The 23,390-nt window shown below is 40.5% G+C and overlaps 1 protein-coding gene across 1 annotated transcript in view; it reads left to right on the top strand.

Annotated features, from left to right (window-relative positions):
• SPOCK1 (SPARC (osteonectin), cwcv and kazal like domains proteoglycan 1) overlaps window positions 1–23,390 on the top strand; it is a 272,154-nt gene that overhangs the window by 192,628 nt on the left and 56,136 nt on the right. Inside the window, exons 6-7 of the mRNA XM_041397932.1 lie at window positions 10,815–10,826; window positions 20,798–20,912. Of these exons, the coding sequence (XP_041253866.1) occupies window positions 10,815–10,826; window positions 20,798–20,912 (127 nt within the window). The remainder of the gene's footprint in view (window positions 1–10,814; window positions 10,827–20,797; window positions 20,913–23,390) is intronic.

Below are 23,390 nucleotides of genomic sequence, written 5' to 3'. Positions count from 1 at the left end.
AAAAACCCCAACTTTTTAAAAATTACTGAGATGCTGGAAAGAAAGGACCAAAACATCTTTTAAAGAAAGATTTCTTTAGGTAGCACAGGCAGGGTAAGGAGCCTTTGGAAAGTTCAGCAGTTGAGTGTGGATGGGGGTGGCTTTCTTCAGTGAGTGACGTAGCCACAGCCCTGTGTTCATCTGCATTGCATGATGAGAATGAGCTGTAAAATGTAAGACAATATTAATAGAACAGCAGAGACTTTCAGAGGGGAGATGGCAAAGTTATTCAAGCTGTCTCTTCCAATTCCTGTGTAGGTTAGAAAAGACAGCAAACCCTCGCAGGATGCATCTCTAATCTGGGTTTCTGCCCAGCCTGGCAGAGTTAACCCTGCAGGACCTCTGCAAATAGTTCTCATGTCCTGGGGCCGTACATGGCAGCAGCACACAGATTCTCCCTGCTGGATTGTCTCTCCTGCAAATTATATCCACCCCTGCCTGAGCTCTTGGGGGTGAGCTGAAACTGCTAATGGGGCTCAATCAGCAGGGGAATATTTTTGTCCTATTCTTGCATGTCTGTTTGCAGCTGTGCACCACATGGTTCTTGAAAATTTGCCTGCAGTCTTAATAATTTATGTTGAGACAGAGAATTCCTTTTCATGCAGACATGTAATCACACCATGTAATGCATCTTGTCTGCCACCATGTATTATTTGGTTTTAGGTGAATATTTTGGGGTTTCTTTTTTCTCTTTTGCACACAGGCTAACTGAAGTGTTAGGTTAGTCCCAGGTGACTGGAGAGGTGGAATCTGGCTATTTTTAGTAAGTCAGTAGCTGTCCTTCTCCCACATGTGATAAAGCACATCTTTCTCACACCTCCCTGGCTTAGAATGACACAGCATAATGTCTGTAAAAAACCTGTTTTGGCTGTAAGTGTGCTGGAGTAGCTCTCTCTCCATCAAGCTTAAGGTAGAGATCAAATTTGAAGACTTGAAGCCCCTAGCTGGCCATCCAGTAGCAGATCTAAACAAAATGACATCCTTGAAGCAGCCCCCTCTGGAGCATGGGTGCTCTCCCCTCATATCACAGCTCCCTTTGGAGGCTGGGGCACTGCTCAGCACCTTGAATTTGGGCAGGTGCAGGTACCAGGTGATTTGCTGTGAGAGGATATCCGAGGTTGGAGGAGATATTTTTATAGCCAACAGCAGCACATGGGAGTGAGATACCCCACCAGTGAAATAAGTATAATATTAAGAGAAAAAGTTAAAATTGTTTGTGTCCCAGCATATTTCAAACCTCAAATAAGTGCATAATCACTTATTTAGCTTCTCAAACCAATGGTGTCCTCAAATCTGTAGTGATGTTTTGATATGTGTACTGTGCTTCACCTTTTGGGCAAGATTCAGTGCATAAATAACTTTGCAAGACTTCTTGACACAGATCATGATCAACAGCCAGTTCTTGTGTTTTGTGGGCCACTTTTTGATTTTGACCTAACTCTAACAGACTTGTAAATGAAAGCTCACAAATAAAACTGGCACAAATTGTTACTACTTCTTTTAGCTGCCTCTCTAAAAGTAACAAATACAATTCATCAATGGGATTAATTATCTGTGGAAATGACATCATTACCAGGCAAAAGCAACACCAGACTATCTAAACATTTCAAGCAGAATATCTAAAGATGCAAAATTGAAATCTGGAGAAAGTACAAAATGATTAATTTCATTCACAGGGGTTCTTACTGGGGACTGTGGATGCACTGTTTGAAAAAACCTGTTTTATTAAATACCAATTAGATTAAATAAAATTTTAAAAGCCTCCTATAGATAAAGTCTTCAACTCGTTAATGGACTTTTTTCCTCATAACTTCAGAATTTCTAGTATTTTCAGGACTCTTGCCTTTCATGCCAATGAAAAGCTGCTTGCTAGAAATTCCAATTCTAAAGTCTCTGTTTTTAACAATCTCAAGAGACATGTCAGAGGCATCTGCCACCCAGGGGGGTGATTGCTGCAACAAACTGTGTGAAGTTTGCAGATACTTACAGAGCAGATGTAGCCAATTTAAATTGCAGGGTGACTGAAATAAGAGGCTCTTTCAGCTGCTCTTCTGCACCAGGCTGGGGTATGGTCTGGTTTGAGCTGGGCACCAAACCTGGGACCATCTGATCCACATCAAGACAAATTCCTGCTGGAGTTGGTAGCAAAAGTTTTCCAGTTCAAAACAATAAATAAAGAGTAGAAAATGACCACTCAAAGCTTCTGTGAGGGAATAGAAGAGGAATGCTAGCCTGTATGGAGACCTCTATTTTCAAATCTGAAATCTGTCATCATAAAGCCCATATAGAAGGGTTAGTGCCAGAAGCATGTTTTATTACTTAAATCTATCTTGCACAAGCAACACTGAGCAAGGAAAACCCTTTTGAGTTATATAACTCTTTGATGGGATGCCTTAAGGTCTTTCTTTTTAAGCCAGTAAATTCTAGAGCAGTAATTTAAAGACTACACTTTTCCTTAAATCTAAAAGCATGTTCTAAATCCTGTTGTATTTAGTTTGAACACTTATCTGATAGGCCTGATGCCATATTTCCAGACTGAGTGACATCACCTGCAGGCATTCACACAAATACTCAGGCATTTTGACACACATTTTGCCTTCTGTGAGGCAGCTCTCCCAGGTGATGGCACTGGGAGGCAAAGAATGTCACCAGCCAGATCTGAAATGGGAGAAACAGCACTAAGTGAAGGCTTGGGCTCCTGGCACCCTGCGTGGTGCCAGGGGTATGTCAGCCCTTACACCTTCAGCCAGAGCAGGCTCAGTGTTTTGACCTGCTGGGAGTTGTCAGTGGGACTGATCCAACAGACTTTAACCAGTTGCTCTTGCCAGACCCTGGAATTCCCACTTCATCTGTGCATCAGAGCTGGAGTGGGACCCTGCACCCATCCACAAGGGAAGGCACAAGCAACCTTTTGGGTTTTGGTGTGCAGGTTTTGTTTGGTTTTGGTGGTTTTGCTAAAGCTGTAGATGCTGGTGCTTAACAAAGGGGTCAGGTGGGGACGCTTCAATCTTCAGAGATGTTTGTGTACTTTCTTTGCAGCAGTAATTTTCCTTTTAGGAGCTCCTGAATCTAGTCTTGCAGCTCTAAGTGTTCCTGGTGATGCCAAAAGATATGGGCTGCAGGCTGAGGGCAGTTAACTGTTATGTTTTCACTTAGCTGTTTCTTTGGACCATATAGTGTCTATAAAAATAAAAAGAAGCTGTTCCTTGGGAAATGAAAATAGGAAATAAGGCAGGTAAAGATTAATTCAGGGGCGTTTATGGACCAAGAATGTTGTAAGCTCATGTGGTCATACACAGAGATAGCTTTTGCTGTCAAATACAATGAAATATTTGATAAATATTAGATTGGTAAAATGAATAATATATAAATTGATTGCTGCAACAAGAGGTTAGGATTAAGAATACCTGAATACAATCTGCAGTAAACAGCTTTCATGTGGCTAAGAGCTCACAGCATCAAAAAATATAGTAACAGGAGATGTTCTCTTGCCATTTTGCAATTAGCTCTGTGCAATTAGCAGGAAAGGCAGTCAGGATTTTTGGGGCACAAAGGCCATTGGTTGGAGCCGTGAACTGAGACTCCAGAAGTGCCCAGTGCACTACTGTGAAGGTAGTGCTGTGAACCCAGGGGTATTTGACATAGATTTGCTCATTGATGGTGAAATATAGTTTGATTAGAAGTTTTTTAGGTTCTTAGTCAGATCACTGCAAAGATAAAGTATGAATAATGCAGGGCTTTAGATGAGGCAATAGCTGTAATTCAGGAATGAAGGTGAAAATCTCTTGTAGATTTATAGGTGAGTGTGAATCATATTTCCTCTGTGGTGATAAATTGGCATTATTATCTAAATTTAGCTTTTTCTGTTTGTTGATTCCTGAAAAGTTTTTAGACCTAAATCACAACTGCAAAACAGTAGGAGATCATTCTGAGCAACATCCAGACTTATCTGTGACTAAATAGTAATTGTATTGTTAGAAAAGTGATGTGAGAAGAATTCTTCATTTATGTCTGTGTGGAACACCCCCACAGGCTGATGCAACACAGTATTTGAATGATGGTCAGCAACAGTTTCCTGGTATTTCAACCTCAAATCTCATTCATTCTGGTTTTCTGTTAGTTTAACTTTGAGCCTTTTTTTCCTGTAAATAGACAGTTACTATGAAGTTGTGGAATTTTTCTTCTTATGACTAATCTAAAAATTGACTCTGAATCTTGTTTTTGTCATTGTTTCCCATTTCTTTAATGGGAAGCCTTTTAAATTAGTGTTTTTCTTTTGATGTACTATCATCAACTTTTCCATGCCATCTGTGTGAGTGAGCTCACTGCACAGAATGTGAAAGCTTGGAGTAAGTGTTGTGACTTTCAAAGCACTGAAGCTTGTAAACATCTCTAAAGTGACTTAGAAGAAAGTTTTCTTCATTACCCACAGTCATCTCCACAGTGCTGTGCTTATGAAACCCAGTGCATCAGTACTAAAATGTTACCATCTAATTCTTCTTCACAGAAAACTCTGCAACTTCAGCATTATATCTCACAGTCTACCAGTAAACTGTGACCCACTTACAGCTACCTTTGGAAGAGAATCTGACATGTAAGCTGGCACTAGAACTCCAGTATTTTCTTCCCTTGGGCAAAAATCCTCAAGGCTAAGCATACACTGTGCTCTAAGGGTGGCAGATCACTCTGGGATTTATTGCTTTGTTAATGTGCTCAAGACATCATCTGTCACTGTAGGAGCTGGGAGCACTGTCTGGGGTTTTGTGTTCATTGTTCTTCTCTGGCTCCCTTGTTTTACAGCTTTAGCTTTGGCCTGTATCCTGGGTTTGGGAAAGAATCAGTTGCCACCCAAAGTCTGATATGCTCCGAGCCTTCTGTTTCCTCTGTATCAACAGTAAATTCCCTGCTTCTGCTTAGATCCAGGAAGCCACTTTTAGAAATTTAAAAAGCTAATCCTTTGACTTCACAGGTTCTTCTGGATGCATGGTTTAAGTTTGTCTGTTTAGTGACTTTAGTTTCACCTCTGCTTGCATGATTTTGGGAAGGAGAAGAGAAAGGAAAGGTCCTTTCCTATTCCTTCTTCCCTCTAATCAGCTGGTCCTCTTGATTTTGGGTTTTATTTTCTCTCCTTGCTTTGAACAGAGCTTTGTATCTGTAAATGGAGTCTGCACAGGCACTGCCTCAGCCTCCTTAGAGCTGCACTAAACAACCAGCCACTTCCCTCAGTGTTAAAAATTATCAAAAAATTGTCTCCACTTCTACCACCACCTCTATTTCCATTTCATCTCAGAACACAAGACACTTGGCCATAAAATCAATACTTTTTTTAATACAGGTTTTATATTTAATAGCCAAATGCTTCCTTCTTACTGAGCATCATCTTTGCTGTGGGAGCAGTGTGGAGGCCGTGGGATGAGCTGAGCAGTCCTGCATCATTAAACAGAGGATATGCTGTAGATATAAAAAGCAACAATGAATGCAGGGAAAGCATTTTCTTTAGCGTATCCAGGAGGCTAGGAAGGAAAGGCAGTTTTATAATTCAAGTTGGGTGCCCTTGCCGCTGATCGTGAATTTAGTCTTGATCTTGGCAAATCAGTCTCACTTAAAGAGTGACAAGGAAATGTAGTGCTGGTGACAGCCTGTATTGTGAATATTTTTAAGGTCTTGGCTAAGGGACACTTCTAGCCCAAAATGTAGGCTCAAGGCCTTGCTAGACAGGCATTCTTGTCAGGGGTGATTGTGACAATCTAATCTTTCTTAAATTAAATGTTTTTTCTATCGAGGGAGTTGTGCAAATCCATCACGTCCCCTCAGTTTCCAGCCATCAGCCCATGCATTGCTCGGGGATGGATTTCCTTGGTGATGCCATGTACAGGGCTGCAGTTCCCTTCTGCACGCTGCTGTCGTCCTTCAGCATCACTCTGACAGCACAGTTCACCCATTCTCATCTCATTTTTAAACCAAATGATCCTGATCATGGCTCCTTCGCAGCACTTGATGAGGGGAGCCCTCCCTGCTGAGATGAGACAACCCAGAGACCAGGAGGACGTGGAAGGGCGATGAGGCTCTCACCCATCAGGCTGTCCAAGCTGCGGTGGGAATCAGGAGGGACTGAGGCCCTTCCTGAAGGATGGAGGCCAATTCTCACTGATTTGTTAAATGCCTCCCTGTGGAAGTAAGGGCTCAGAGCCCCTACCAGGCTCTCCAGGGCAAACGAGTGGGTGTTGCAAAGATGAACTCTACAGTCTTTAAGTGATTGATTTAAAGCAACACAGCAACTTTTTATTTCAGATATTCTTTTCATAGCACCTTCAGCCACTGTACTAAATACTGTCAATCAAAACATTTACATTATTTTCAACATTTTAATACAATCAATTCTTCAATATGTGCATATATGCATCCTCTTGATAGTGTGCAGCTAAAATAGGTTAATTAATGCTTCTATCTTCAGCAACGTCCACCTATCAAAATACTCAGTCTCCATAATGTTCAAGAGAAAAATATCACTGCTAAAATGGCAGGTGAAGCTTCAAATGCTGAAGTTGGCCCTTCTGGCACCAGTGCAAAGGAGAGACAAGGAGTGCTATGAGAGAATGAGTCGGAAGTTTGGAAATCCTGTAGAAACCCAGCCTGAGAATTAAGTGTCTATTTCAGGCTTTAAATGTCTGCAGTTTGGGCTGATCAAACCTCATTTGGGCACTTGTTATCAGTCACTGTGGGCATTAATTCTGAGCTGCAATCAGTTATCAGCTGGACTGACCTCACTTTTATTGTTTCTTTGGGGAGTTGGACCCTTTCCAAACCCAGATGAGAAAGGCAAGTCTGCCGTGTGTGTCCAAGGCACTTTGCAGTGCTTGGCCAGTGCTGCCTCCAGGACCACATTTCCAGCCTCTCCTCTGAGCAGGCACCAATGCTGAGCTTGGAGTTCCAACTGTAAAAGCAGGATTTGGGCAAAGATGCCTTGAGTCCTTACATTTCAAAAGTGGCATCCTCTGGACAATTGGGGTACTGTGTCAGGAGCCACACACGGATTTTCTTCTCTTGCAAGAAGTAATTTCCAGGCTCAGTATGGAGCAGTTCAAGAAACTGGTTCCAAAAAAAAAGCTTTCATCTTTGACTTTGAATTCGGTGAGGCTTCAGTAGGAATTTAAAATACTGTTAAAGTCTACAGGAGGTGTGATGAATTGTCATTTAGAAATGTAATTTCTGAGTTCTATTTAAGGACATTCAGGAATTCTGCAGACCTGTAAGGGGGGGAAAAGGAAGGTTTTGTCTGGAACATGACAAGCAGCTGTGACCAGCTTTGAGCTCAGCCATTTGGAACAAATGGAACATTCACATAAATGGGGGATAAGTGCACCTACCAATAATAAGTAACTAACTGGTCAACAAAATGTACAGTACTAGACATGAGAGCTTTGCTGTGTTATTCTAGGAAATAGCTCTTTGAAAGGGAGTTTAAATAAATCTCTTTCTGATGAAAGCAGTTCAAATATCAATGGTGTATAACTGGCTGTTTTGTGAAAAATACTCATTTATTATCTAGCTAGATCTTTTGGTTCTTGAGCTATTTATATTTTAGAAAAAAAATCTTAGTCTAATGGGCTGAATCCCCTTCAAAAAGGTAAATGCACTCTTCAAATATTTTTCATGGACTTCTGAAGCACAGAAATATGACTTCAGACTGCAGTTTTACTTAGCCTTCTGTGGGGGTAAACTTGAGCAGCAACATCCTTGTATTCTTTTTTGCTCAGTCCTGTAATATTACACAGAAGCAGGAATAGATGGCATTTTTCAGTGCCAAAGGGTCTACTAGTATTTATGAGGTCATTGTACTTGTCATGGCAGGAAAACATTTTTAATCTTCTGGAACCTTAGAGTTCTGTGGGAGATAACATCTAAGTTTTGCTAATAAGCTTCACTCATGTTTGATGAATTTATAGTGGCAAATGAGAAGATTTATGCCACAAACTTCATCTGCCCAGTGGCCATCTGGAGACTGAGAATGTATTAGCCCTAATATTTAGTAATTTTTCTAATGTTCAGACTATGACCCACATTACAGTCCTACTTTATGGTTTTCTTAAAGTAAAATTGTTGGATTTTAAGCTGGTATGTTAAATGGAGAAAAACTGAGGAGTTTTGACCCTTTTGTGTGGCTCATTATGTGCACCTGTTAGCAGAAAGGAGGGGGAACACTGTTTTACTTTTCTCAAACTCCTGTTGCAATTCAGCTGTATGGCTTTGGAGTTGCTTTCACAGAATTTGTGGCTCATGAGCTTTTCCAACTTGAAATCATTTGGTTCCCACGATTACTTTTGCAGTTTTATTACCACTCCTAGTGCCACTCAGTGTCATGCTGAGTTAATGCAGGTACAAGCGTAAGACTTGCCAAGAGCCCCTTTAGTCGTGTGCAAACCATGGGTTTGTGGAGAATGTTGACATGCTTGTTGATTTATGTTTAAAGCAAGCAATGGATTCTGAAAGGGCATCTGTTGGCATCTCACACAGGGCCTGAGCTTGGTCAAAAGAGGTATGTAAGAAAAGCAAAGCTGCTTCATGAGGCTTAATTTTCAGCAGCTGGGAAATAAACAAAAGTCTAAAAAGGAGCCCTGTGTTTGAGAGCAGGTTTAGTACTCTTATCTGGTTAATTGGGTGTTGTCATCTCTCTGAATGTAAATAGCATTGCTCCCTTCGAACATCCCATTATATTTTCTGCTGGTTCAGAGCATTTGATATTTCCTGCTGCAGGATTGGCTGCACTTGAGCAGTACTGTGTATTTATACCTTTATTCCTACATAGGACTTTGACGCCTTTGTGGATGAAAGGAGTCATATAAATGGTAATTTTATTGCATAATTGTCTTTCTGAATATTTTCAAAAGAATATTTAGGAGAATAGATGTGGTACATCAGGCAATTAATCATTCTAGTCAATTAAACTTCTTTAGGATTTTTTTAAGGATTAACAAGTATTTTCTGGTGTTTATAGAACATGCAATATTTCTCTCCCAAAACCTACTTGAATACAAATGTTTATTCCTTACCTTGTATTGCATCAAGGTTGCATCTTCTCATTAGAAATGCCAACAAAGTTATAAACTTTTTTGAGAAATTTACTACCCTGGCTTATGGTAAGAGCAATATGTTAATTGTAAAGGGTTTTATTTAGGAGCTATACATGCCATAGAATATCATATTAGAATAACAAAAATGCTAAAGTTTTGAAGGAAGTTCTTCAAGTCTTTAGGTTCCTTCAGAGTCCATGACCTTTTCTTCTGTTCCCATAGGGACAGATGCCAAAGCTATTCAGACAATCTCACTTTTGAACTCACTGGAGTAGCAAAGCTGAAATAAAACGTGTTGTAAACTAGAATTTTGTGTTTCTTATTATGCGCTTCATTAACTAGAGGGTTTTATTTACATGAGCATTTGTCATCTCCTTGTCAGATTTCTTGAAAAACACGTTGAATTAACAGGACATGTTTAATGCAGTCCTGACAGAGAGGTTAATGAGAATTCAGAAGGCAGCAAGAAGGAAAATAATGCATAGATGAAAACTACATGGAACTAGAGTAAGTTGTGATTTAGTTTGTCTTAAACAGTGGTATTTACTAACTCTGCAGTGAATGAAATTAAAAATGTGTTGAGCAATTCCCTCCTTTGGTAATATCCCGTACTCTCTGTCAGTTCATAGTGCAGAAGACCTAGAAGGTAGGTGCCCACTGGTTGAACTATTTTGCCAAAAAATGGTTGAGATGAGTCTTTCAGCCTGCATGCTTGGAAGAGAAAAGGATTTCTGCATCTGCCTGTATGAGACTGCATGGGATCAAGGTCTCATGGCTGAGATTGGCAGAAGGAAAAGTGGAAATGAAGGCCACAATTATCATGGTCACATCCTGGTGAGAGTGGGTGCTGGTTTGTGGCTGCTACTTTCTCCCATCACACCCTTGTTTAGCCAGCCCAGTTACTCAGAGCACTGAGAAGGGCACAGGACAGGGAAAACTTTGGCTTCCTTGCACTTAACCCTGGCACCTCTAAAACCTGCATTTTTATATGGCTTATGGAAAATTCCCAAAAGTTCCCATGCCTGCCCCCAAAGCTGCAACAGTTTTCACTGGAGGGAGCGATGAAAGCATAAAGCACAAAGTTTGAGTAGCTCTGTGTCCTTGAGCTGCCTGTGGCTGGCGACCTGCTCTGTGCCAGGAACGGTTCTGGGCAAGAACACGCCCTTCGAAAGGAAGTGAGCAGTGGGTGAGGATTGCAAATACAGTATTTGTTCTTTTTGGGAAAGCTACCAATCTTGATGATGGTAATCACAGGTCTGCTTTTCTAACTTGATTAGAATCACAGTTGTGACTGCCGAATCAAACAAATTGGCATGTGATGGTCGGAACTTAAAAACCCATCAATTACGTACGCTCCTGCACTAAGGACAACCTTAGGATTGCTGCTTGTGTTCGTTACACTTGCCTGCTGTACATTTGGTGCATAAAACCAGTATTATTTTTAAAATCCTTCTTTCTGCAGTCAAGGTCAAAACAGGAGAAAACTGCTATTTACATGGTGAATCATCTGATACAGTTCAAGTGTTGAAAGTTGTGTTCTTGACTGGAAGAGGAAACAAGAACCTAGAGTTTATTGCACCAACTTGCTACTCATTATACAAGCTTAAATACAAATATCATTTGCAGTAATGTAGTTACCTTGTTCCAAGCTTTTTACAAGCTCTATGCCTGCATTCAGTTAACCTGTAAAATTCCTTGTTTCAGTATTCCAGTGATGTGATGTAGTGGTTGTGGGGAAAAAAAAAAAAAAAAAAAAAAGAGGATTAGCTGCTTTTGGCTAACTGGCTTGTAAGAGACATTTCAGGATTTTTCCCCCTAATGCATGGGTTCGAGAGGGACCAATGCCTGAGGTGCTTCAGATTTGTGGTTTTAAATGGTCTCTGACCTTCCTGAGTGGTACTCAGGAAGGTACTTAAATGGTCTCTGACCTTCCTGAGTGGTGGCAGCCTTGTAGTATAGGAGAAGGACTTTTATTTTTTCATTTTCAGAATTCATATTTTGAGCTTTTTCTAGCGAATAGCTTATTTGAGACATTTGAAACATCAAAGGAGGTGTTTCTTGGCTTGGATACATCTTTAATTTAAAGCAGATTTATTAAAGGCCAAAACAGGATAATACTGCAAAAGGATTAGCTGTGGGTACTTGATTTTTAAGCAAACAGACTAATTCTGCTTTCTTTGTATGGGTGTCTTTCACAGCAAGTCCATTCAGTGAGCATTGAACTAGGCCTGGGGTTTAGTTTTTCCAATTTTTTCTTTTTTAATTTCTTGTTGTTTCTATTGTGTTCTTTAGAAATCAGAAACGTTGCTGAAAGCTTTAACTTCAAAGCTTAAGCCTGCTTACTCTCCCTTGGTTGCTATGCTCCCAAAGACATTCCTAAAGCTTCTTTGCTAGTAACTGTCAAATGTTTTGTTTCAATGCTTCTTAGCATTGGAGATTGTTTGGCTTTTGTTTTGATTACAAAATAAAAATTCTGAGAAGTCAATTAAAAAGCAGGCTGGCATTCTTAGGACTTCAGTCTTGCTACTAATCTAAAAGCAACCAGAGCAGGGGTACTACAGGATGCTGAGTATTTTATATTTGTATTCACACTTCAGATTTGCTCTGTCTGTAATCAGCAGACAAAAGTCTCTCTGAGAGCTGAAAGTTTGCTGGGTACTGTACATTTCATTCATCTGTAACAAGGAATGAACACTGCTGGGGCCACATCATGGTCAGTGAAATCTGTGCAAACCTACAGTGAACTAGTTCATCTAATAGATGTAGTGGATAGGATGGGATAACTGTTCTAGAGAGCAGGAATAAATGTTCCTGTGGCTTCCTGAAATCTATTATCAGGGAACAAGGAGCTACTTGGAAACAGAAAAACTCAGACTGGCTTTCACCTCTTGCAGGCAAAGACAAAGTTTGGTTAGAAAAAGATGACATTTGAAAGCCAAGTGTGCATGCTGGAAAACCTGGTGTTTCCAGTTTTGCAGAGGGACTTCAGGACTTAGTGCTATGATTGGCCTCTGACTGGCAGCACGAGTGGACTCCTGAGTTTGCTGCTTGCTGCACCACTGAGTTATCCAACAAGTCAGGGTGCTCTTTTACTGTATCTCCAGCCTTTCCTCCCACCATTTTCTAGAAAAAAAGTGTAGTGAGTTCTAAGAAATCATTGCTAGCACAGGATGTATGAGCTCTGGAGCCCAGAGTACAGCACTTGGTCTGACCCTTGTTCTCTGTCTCTCCTGGAAGCGCCCCAGACCTTTGTCCATGGATTATGGGATGTTTCCAGGTACTTCCTCCTTCTCCCCAATAATTTTTCAACACAGGCCCTGGGGAGCACAAAACTTTGTGGCCACAAAATCATAGAATGGTTAAGGGACTTTAAAGAGCATCTTGTTCTAACCCTTCCATGGGTAGGGACACCTCTCACTAGACCAGAGTCGCATCCAACCTGGCCTTGAACAGGAATGAGCAAAACACTCCAGCTGCTACTCAGTATTTGTGGCAAGGCTGCAGAGAAGAAATGGGCAGCACAGATCAAATTCAATACTAATTCACCAACATTTCAAGAGGGGAAGCACAGGTAGTAGCAACTTCTCTTCGACTTTGATTTGCAAACTTGGATGCATCAGAGAGAGGGTTGAGCTTATCCTGATATTATAGCAGGACTTATCTGGACTCTTCTTGATATTCAGTCCACACACCCATAAGTGGTCGGAGTCCCATCCCCAGTCACATCCTGTTGGGCATCAGACATCCCAAAAGTAACTGCAAATATAGTACTAAATACTTTGCAATTACTTATTGATAGGGAGAGTTGATAGATTTTTGGGACGCTAAGATATTGCTACCACACCAATTGCATGAGAGCCTTCAGGGAACATGCCTGCCCTTTATAGTGGCCACCAGCTGCTGCTTTTGGTCCAGGTATGAACAGATGGGTGTGGGAATGACTGTAGATGGAGCATTGCTTCATCTGAAATCTAAATAGGTGTAATCACCTGGCGTAGCTAAATTGCTGTGTTTATAATGTGATTGACTGGGTGGAGAGCCTGTGCTTGGGGATCTGAGTGTCTGGTGTTGCCTTCCCTCTGCCATGTGCAGGTGGTTGTTTAGCTGGTAACAGGAGCATCAGTGTGTGCACAGAGCCACAGATCGTTACCCCTTGATTATGTTCACGTTATCTGATGTGTTGTCTCCATGAGAGAAATTAAATTGCCTTTAGTAATTTGGAGCAAGTAAAAATGACAAATCATCGTTCTCCTGTGATCAGTAAATGGCTGCAGAATGAGAATGAGAATGCATCTCAATTACATGGCAAGTACATTTCAAGCAGCATCGATCACTCCAAATCTCCAATTGTTTTTCTGTGATTTTCTTTACTTTTAATCTAAGATGGCTTTGGTCTATTAAAGGGAAAAAAATTGTAGCATCATTCCACTATTATGAACTCTCAGCTCATTGGGAAAAAAATTGTAGCATCATTCCACTTTGAATAGTGCTATTAGCTATGAACTCTCAGCTCATGATTATGAGACATTAGAATAGGGAATAATTTCATAGAGACAAAAGCAATACAATATAAATCTAGAAATGAAAGAAAACAAATGCAGTAGGAAACAGATTTTTAAAAGTCCATGTCTTGAGGTACAGCAGACTAGTGTATTGGAAAGGAAAAACTCCCACGTGCAGCTAGGAAATGGTCATGATCAGTGACCTGTCATGCAGATCCTGCAGGGAGACAGCAGAGTAGACATTTAGCAACAGGAAAAGCTTTTGTGCCTGAATACAGAGCGCAGAATATGGGGTTGGGTGACTATGCATCATCTCCTCAGCACCTCAACTCCTGCATTTGTGCACAAGAACCAGCTGGTACCAGCCCAGAGTGTGAGGATGACCTTGGTACTCTGAAATGACCACTAAAATCCAAGTGCTGTAGCCTTTGCATGATATATAACAGGAGGAGGATGGGAGGAGAGCAGGGTGGTTTGCAGATCTAAGCCAGGCTGGTGCTTTGTGTTAAATCAGTGAGAAGGGATGATGGGTGTCTTTATTTATGTGAGGGACAGAAGTACTTTGTCTTCATTTGCCATTTAACTCATCGTGGTCTCATCAGCCAGTGAAGGAAAAGTTGAAATCAACATTACACAAATGTTTCAACTTATGAATTGACTCTTCTGTGTCAAGTTCTAGCTCTATTTGGTCTGTACTTCTCCAATAAGGACCCAAATACCCAAATTTTTTACAAGATGATAAACCAAGTGAGGGATGCCCACTTACCCCTTGACCTAGGTGTTTCCAGAACTGGCATCTAAATTGTAAAAACAAGTTCCATTTCTTTATGATGCAGTAGATTTTGGTACCTGGAACTATTTTCTTGCTTGATCATAGAATAGAAAACCATTTGTTTTCATTGTCACATTGCATTAATAAATGGTCCCTTGCATGTCCTTCACCTCCACATGGTGTTGTGACCTTGAATGCCATATCATCTAGCTCACGCAACCAACTGCATTTTTTAGAATTTTCTGCTTCACATTGAGCTGATTGCCACTTGTTTCTTGGGGCAATGTTCCTTGCATTAAAACAGAATTTTGTGCTTCGGTGGTCTGTCCAGAAGTCCCCAAATTAGCTGATTCTGCTCTGGCTGTAAGGACAGTTTGCAGCAACACAAGTACAGGATCATTTGCTTAGTTTGCTGCCCTGCCAGTCAAACACTGAGATGGTTCAACATGCCTACAAGCATTTATCTTACTAACTCTTCAGCCATCAGGCACTTTGGAAAACTGTTCTTTTTCCTTTTTGTAATTAAATCTTTAATATTTACCTTATGAATTATTTATTTTTTTTATTTCTTTATTTATTTATCAAGTCATGGACTCTGCTTAAGAGCAGAGCTGACCCTCTGCAGAGCAATCAAGCTCTTTATTTTCTAAAGTCACTCTTTGTCTTTAGCTGATGAAAAGAAGGAGCTCCTTCTGTTCTCCTCTCCCGAGAAGTTGAAGGCTATTTTTAGAGAGGTGCGTACAGTTCTAATTATAATGCAGAGCCACAAAATATGCAATTAATGCCATGCTGAATTGCATGATTGGTGCCAAATGCAGCTCAGCTTGTTCTTTTCTGAAGCACAAGAATCAATTGTTTCTTCTTGGATGATGAACTTTCTGACTTTCCTGTTGCTCTAAAGATGGTACTTTGTGGCTTAAACGCTATTATCTGTAATAGTGAAAACCATGTCACTTTCTGATTGTATATGACTGGGATCTAACAAAAAAAAAGCAGCTAAAAATTTTAATAATTAAAAAAATAGTTTAATTTTAAAATCTTAAACCTGGCAATTCTAATCTTTAGGACCTGAGCCATGTGCTTGGAGCACATGCAGTTGCTGCTGTGACTGCTTGACTTAGCCTGATATTTAAAGGTTGCAGGGGTCTCATGCTTTCCTTCTGTTCCCTGGTAATTTTACTCAGAGGGCAAAGTCCTGCAGCTGTCCCTCATTAGAGCTGCAGGATTGCAGAGGGCAGAGCTGTGCAGTGTGGACAAATTTCTGGTCCTTGGAGCTTTGCTGTGTGAGACATTTTGGTGTTACTGCATTTGACTGCATAATCTGTTCAACCCATTTAATATCAGTAGCTTGGGACCTGGGTCTCTCTCTTCTTGACCCTCAGCCTGGATGCTGTTCTCTTTTTCTAGCAGATTATGAACCACCAGCCTGTCAGCTACGTGTGCAGTGAGAGACATTCTCAAATATTTCTTGTTTACCTGAGATATAACAAGGTCCTTCATGCCACTCCTTGCAGAGAGGGGAATTTCTGAGTCTATCAGCTATAACATCTGCTTCAGAGCTAGAGCTAGCACACATTTATAAAAGGCTTTAATGTGTATTTACACAATAGATTGGTTGTGTTAATTAGTTTATTCCACCACTGGTATGCATGCATAACTCCCATTAATATCAACATCAACTATGTATTCTCATAAGGAGAACATAGCTCCTAATTAGTGCTCCAGGAGTTTAAGATATCTGTGTACAGCTTTTATTGCAAAGATTAAGTGTGCTCGCCTGGTAGCTATTTTAATAGGGAAAACATGGTGTGTTTTTATTATAATTATTTTTTTCCACCAGCCTCTCTTTAATTTTTGTTGCAATAGCACGAGCCAGTCCCATCCTGGAGCAGTGCATGTGCAGGGCAGGAGGCCTGGCAGTGGGGAGCTTTGCTCTGTGAGCAGAAGGGTTCCCAGAGAAATGAGATGACTGCACCAGCCACAACAGTGTTGGTATGGGCATGGAATAGCCACTAATGCCACCAGAAAGGCTGCCCAAGGGGCCAGTCCTGGGGACAGAGCTTGGCCCATATTTTCAGTGCTCCCCTGGGGTGCTGTGTCCCAGGGCAGCCCCTCTCCTTCCCAGCACCCAGGCCAGGGGGCTCTGGTTTGCAGAGCAGCAAAAAGGCAGCAGAACCCACGGCAGGGAGGGGAAGTGCTGAGGGACCACACAGCCCTGTCCTCAGCCCAGAATCTGAGACTCACCTCCAGACTTCACGTTAGTGCCTGGTTTTTTAATGAACACGAATTCATGCGGTTGACTGCTATCTCTCAATCCTTATTTCAGGATTTCAGGTTTTACAGAGCCTGAAAAGTTTGGAGAATTCCCATTAAAACTTAATGTATGTGTGTATGTGTTCAGCAGGATGCAATGGGAGTGCACCATCGGACATTTCTTTTGGGATTTGTAGAAAAGATACTGAACCGTTTTTTATTGTGGCAAGTTTATTAAAAATCTCACACTTCATCTGAGTGTGTTCCAAATACTGTATTTTTTTTCCATCTGATGAAAACGGGAAGGAGAGGCTTATAAAGAAAATGGTGATAATAGTCCCAGCTAAGGAAGCAATGGCAAGCATGGCTCTAAAGCTTGTAAACAAATAACCCCTCTCAAAGGGGTGTCTGAATTCCAATGGATTCTAATTATCTGCTAAGACAGATAGGTAGGAAACGCTGCTGATATCAAGAAACTCTGGACTAAAAATATATACATGCTATAATTTTAGGAAATTTTAGCTTCTGCCTGTGGCAGCCACTGGGTAAAAGATAAGGTAGAAAATAATGAGCTTTTTTTATTTGTATGTGTAGTTTCGAAGAGACATATTGTGAGTGAACAAAAGATGCACCATAAAACAAACACTGCACTGAAATCATTCATGGTGAAAATGTAAAAAGCTGTAGGGTGCTAAAAATGCAGTGTCTTCCAGGCAGTAGCACTGTTCAACAAAAGGTTTGGATACACTGTCATTAATATGATGTAATATCTCAGGAGTTTAATGCTTAATTAGTATACTATAAAATTTAACCTCCTGTTTCAGTGCTCACTCTTTCTCAAACGAGACTTCATGTTTATCTTTGTCATGTATATTGTCTGCTAATTCCTACATACCCACCCGTTTAATTAAATTAAATTAATTAAATTAATGATAGAAGCAACAGAAGTTTGGAACCTAGCACTTTCTCATGTATTAGCATGACTACAAGAAATTTTCAGTTATTGAATTTTGGCTTGTGAATCAATCATGCAGGATGTGCCAGGCCCCCTGGGGCAGCTGCAGTTACATCTCAGTTACCCTGCTTTGGTACTGAAAGGTGCCATCAGGGCTTGGGTGTGCCGCTGTACCTGGCTGTGTTTTAAGCAAATCCATGAGTTGCTTGTGTCAGGATGCAAAGCTCTTCACAGCATTAATGCACTGGATTGTACCAAGCTGTCCCTGAACAGTAGTAGTCAAATATAAACCCTTGCAGAAAAGATCACTGTAACTTATTCCACAGGATTACTTACTTGCAGGTTAGATCAAAACCTGGCTGCCAGAAGTTGAAAGCCAGAATAAAGGCAGAGGTACACTGCTTTATTGTATCATTAAAAAAAAAAAAAAAAAAAAAAAAAAACCAAAAAAAAAAAAAAAAAAAACTAGATTCTCCTCTAGCAGGGACTGGAGGCTGGAGACTAACAGACAAGAATAAAATAACTAGGAATAAATTTTATGTAGCTATTTTCTCTCTCCCTCAAATGTGAATGCTTATGCAAAACACATTGCTGTAGATTCACTGACAATAAAGAGGGAATCATTATACGAGTAGTGGATTCTCAGGGGAACACTTTAACCAAAACACACTCTGCAGTAATTTCCCACATCTTAGTTGAATAAATTAATTTATGAATTTTCCATGAATATGTTCAACCATTTCTCCCCTCATATACTTTATTGATCTCCATATACATTTAGCAACAAATAACAGAGCTGCTTTTCCATTTGCACTAAAATAGTTTAGAGATGTTTATGTGGGCCTTGGGGTTCAGAGTAAACAAATGCAGTTCACACACCAGGGAAGCTGCAGAAAAATACAAAGCTTGCACGACCCAGGGAGCTCTACTAGAGCAGCTCAGCAGAGAGTTGAGGCATATCCAATCATATCAGTGGCAAAATGAGTCCCCTGAAATGAGAGGGACTGGCCCCAAACTGTGGGGCTGCTCCCACAGAGTCCAGTGCACAATCACTGCAAGGAGCTTTGTGACTCATGTCTGCAAAATGTATAATGTCCCTTTGGTGTGAAAGACTGAGAGTTTTTCCAAGCACTGTATATCATTTTATTGTCCATGGTCTGGAGAAAGCCAGCAGGCTCCTTATATGCTGTAGATCCAGTGGCAGAATAATCCAAAAAGTCATTATTGCTCCACAAGACATCCACTGTGGCCCCTCTGCCTCTGAGTATCACTTAGGTAGGCTTAGGTAAAGTCATTAAATCCAAAGTTGAGCTACTCGTGTAGGTTGTTACAGTGAGTAAGCACACCATCACATGCAAAGCAAGAGAGCTCCATGTTTTCCTCTAGGAATGAATAAAGAGCTACATAAGTGATTAGTTATTGAAAAGTAGTTAGTATTATTCTAATTCAATATTTTAAATGATGGAATTCTTTAATCTTTAATCCCCAACACCAGACATCCCAAAGAAGCATGGTGGGAATATAATGTGGTTAATCATGGGTGTAAACTTACTCACATGTGACTGCAGCATTGTGATCTTCAAGCTGGGCTCTCCTCCTTGCCCTCAGACAATACAACACATTTAAGCAGTCTCTTTTTTTGGTTTGTGTTTAGCTTTTTGGGTGTCATTTTTATCAATTTTCTGGAAAGCTGAGGAAAAACTTGCCTTCATGTTTCTAAGTATAAAATTCTTCCTTTCTTAAATGCACGTAATAACAGGCTTGAAATGGGCTGGTGCCATCTTAAAGGTTGGTATTTGAAGTATAATTGCTAATGCTTAGATACATAATTTACATTTATTATGCACAATAAAATTTGTAAGTAATTGATGTTCTGTAAGGGATTAAATTATCAACTCCGGCTGCAGGAAGAAGATTTATGCCTGTGTTCTCAATAACACATTGACTATCAGAATATGCTGCAGAAAGTCATTGCCTTCAGGACTGCACTCGGTGTTGTCCCCTTTCTCCTGTCCTCCTTTCCTTCTGATGTGCTCTCTCTTGTCTTTGTGCTCCGAGCAAAGCGTATTCATGGAGCAAACAGTTGAAAAATAAGTACATATATTCCCTTCCCTTGGGAGAAATTGGTGTAAAGTACAAGCTAAGCTTGCACACTTGCAAGCTTGTGTGTGGCCCTGCATTTTCTAAATGAGAAGGGCAGGACATCACAGAGAGCAAAGAATCACCCTGATGCCTTGAAGTTGGGAATGGTGGGGGGATAATGTCATGAGAATGGGATGTAGGCACAGCATAATGGTCTCCTGCTGCTAGATTAAAGCTTGGGACACAATGAGCCCTTTTAACAAAAGCAAACACAGGCAAAGCCAACGTATTTGCAGTACTTTCAAAGCAGGAGGTGTTTATCTTGTACCAACATCCTGCTCTGTTGTCTTGGCTCCCCCTGGACCAGAATTAGAGAGGATGATGCTGTGGTTTCAGCAGTGGCTGCTGCCCAGTGAGCTCCAGTTGCCCACTGCATCCTCCATGGTAACACCATGGTCTCAGGCTCCATGTCCTTCAGCTGGGTCAAAACACATCGTGTCCCACTGTGTGAACATGTTGGCCTGCTTTTAAATGAATCATAATCTTCAATAAAACTCAGATCAAAGGGATTTTACAGCCCAGCATTCCCATTTTCCTTGGCAGGGGGCAATCCCTTCCGGGGGGAGCTCCAGCCTGGGCACCACAGGCAGCACTCCCCTGTGTATCAAAAGCTCTTGGATTCTGGTCTTGTAAAAGCAGGGCTTGAAGAGGACAAAAAATGGAGCTGAATTTGGTTCACTAGGTATCAAGCAAAAGAGAACATTTGTGTTTCTGTGCTATTTCTTTCACTTCATTTTATTACTGCATTAGTCCAGTGTCTAGCCACTGGTCCTGCTGGGCACAGGATGGGGAAATACCCATAGGGCAGTCACTGAGGAAAGGACAACAACACAGGCACAAAGCTCTTGGAGGAAAGTCAGAACTAAAATGTAGGTAATGCAAACAACAAAGGCTAGAAATAGTCAGTGTCATCTTCTAAAAATATTTGCGGTAGAGGCTGAAGTTTTGCAATCTATCCAGTGCCATTACTGATAACACAATTTCTCATTTAATTGACAGCTGCTATTTTATATCTTGTCCTAAATAGTATTCTTGTTTTGTTTTTTTTTTTTAATGCTGCTAGTGCAAGATGGAGTTCCATGCCTGTACTTCTGGCAAAACCATCACAGCTCGATGTGAAGGGCCGTGCCCCTGCCTGCCAGAACCTGAAAGTTTAAAACACAAGACAGAGAAAACTGGTAAGTTGAACTGTTAATGAAATCATGGCAGATAATTTGGCTTCTGCTATGTTCTTAGAAAAATGTAAGAAAGACTTTTCTTAACTGGCATATTTTCATATATATATATATAAGGCATTCTGAGAAAGAGGTAAGGTACAACTAACCATTTTCTAAGTATGTTCTTAGAAAAATGTAAGAAAGACTTTTCTTAACTGGCATGTTTTCTATGTAAGGCATTCTGAGAAAAAGGTAAGGTACAACTAACCATATTCTAAACAGGTAGTGCTTTCAAACACCTTAATTGCTGCAAAACTAACTCCTACTTGAGAGAGTATCATAGCAAAACTACATTCTGGCTAATGAACTGAAATATTTTAAATGAAAATAGAAATATTGAAAAATTGTAAAAGAAAGTAGAAAGAAAATATACTACTTGATGGTTCATTATTTTGTGAGTTAAAAAAAACCAGCAGACTGTTAACTAAAATGTCATTTAAGGTCACACATGTATTATAGAGGATCTGAATTACTATTTTCATCTGTATTGTTATTAATGTTAGCATTAGAAGTCAAATACATATTGAATAGACAGATGTATCTGTGTCCATGTATAAATCTGCTTCAATAACAAAGTCATTGCAAACGATGCTGTGTCAAACCAAAGGCTGGAGTCTCAGCACAAATGGCCTTTTTCCCTGCCAGCTCTCTGGTGAGTTCTCTGCAGCTCTGAAAGCCTGGTGAGCTCATTCACTCCCCCAGGTCTTTTCTGAAGAAGCAAGCACAGCCTGTCTCAGGGTGACCTCATCCAAAGGGAATTAGTTCTGTCAGAAGAGACTGACTGAAAGCAGAGTCCAGCAGCAGGAGGGGAGCTGTCACAGCCAGGCTCTGTCTAAGAGTCCTCCCTGCTATGAGGAAAGCCCTTTGGAAGGAAGAAGTTGGTTTCTTGTGGCTGTGGTTCCTTGGTACGAGTGCAGATGTTCTGATGAGCTGGCACAGTGAGCATGAGCCTGGCTTTAGGCCTGGTTTTGAGTCCTGTTGTCTCCCTTCTGTGAGGATTTCAGAAGGTTTAACTCACTGGCTGCTGCTGGGCTCCTGCCTGTGTTGGGAGCTCACAAAGCCAAAGTGCTGAGTAGGGTTTGCTCTGTCATGTTGAGTAGTGGAATGTGTTTGTCTTGTGCATCACATGGAGTACAACAAATAGGAAGCTTTACAATGGTCTGTTGGACCCAAAGTATTTGGTCTCTTCACTCTTTCTCCTCCCTGTTATGGACATGTTCTACAGACAGAAACAGGGAAAAAATGTTTAAACAACATTTCTTATGGTTGGTTCAGGCCCTGTCATCTCAGCTGAAAACACTGATGGTCCTGCTGGTGACTCTCTGCACACATTGTATACTCCAGCACAGCACCAGTTTTCACATTAGGCCTCCATCTACTTTCTAGAAGAAGTATTACTCCAGCCTACAGTTTGAAAATTCAGGTTTAGTATCATTCTTTGAAAACTGCAGATATTTTTCTGCACAGCTCTCAAACTTTGACCAAGTGTTGTAGATGGCAGTGTTCTGAAATCAATATATAACTGTACTATTGCTTTGTGTGGCTTGAATCTTTTGGTTACAGAATGCCCACAGATAAATTACCTTATTCATATTTTCTATTTCTTGTAGTCCTTATCAGGCTACAAGAAATATTTCTTTTTCTCTGCCCTTTCTATTTCTTTGCCCTTATCAGAAAGAGTATCAGATTAATAAATCTTCAGTGACATTTTAAGCTTACAATTTCATTCACACAAGAGAAAAAAGATTCTAATAACCCTTATCTTGATAAATGCAATTTGACAGGGTATATGTATTCTGAAACCCAGGCTTTTGTTTTGCCTGACTCAAACTTTAACTCCAGCCAACAAAGCATTAATTTAACGAATTGGGTGATCTGCAGAGCAACTTTCCTGAGGGCTTTTCAAGAGGCCAAACTTGAACTAGCAATGCTCCTGCCATTGCCCTGGTGACAAGGATATTATTATTATTATTATTATTATTATTATTATTATTATTATTATTGTTGTTGTTGTTGTTGTTTTGTTGTTGTTGTTTTGTTGTTGTTGATATTGTTACTATTGTTATTGTTATTATTGTTATCATTATCATTATTATCATTATTATTTACTGAAATGTACACAAAAGGATTTGGAATTGAGAATCAAATAATCAATAACATAGGTGCTTTATAACTTGCTTTTCTTGTGGATCTTTGAATGTGCCAGTAATATTTGAGTGAAAGACTTCCTTTATCTTCCACAGTCTCTTCAGTTGACCCACTGAGCGCAATGGAGCCTTAAACTGAATATTTCAGAATTTGTCAGTCTTCTAGCAGTTTCCATGAGAAAACATGAGTAAATTTTACACACCAGAATAAATTTTATGCAGGTGCAATTTTAGCAGCATCTGAGCAGGGATGTGGAATTGTGTGTGTCTGCCCTTTGCAGCCTGGGGCCCA

This window comes from Onychostruthus taczanowskii, unplaced genomic scaffold (assembly GCF_017590055.1).
Source record: "Onychostruthus taczanowskii isolate IOZ18803 unplaced genomic scaffold, ASM1759005v1 scaffold14, whole genome shotgun sequence".
In the NCBI taxonomy this organism is placed as follows: domain Eukaryota; kingdom Metazoa; phylum Chordata; class Aves; order Passeriformes; family Passeridae; genus Onychostruthus; species Onychostruthus taczanowskii.
Note: the sequence above shows the minus strand (reverse complement) of the source record. Positions and strands in the feature narration are given on the sequence as shown.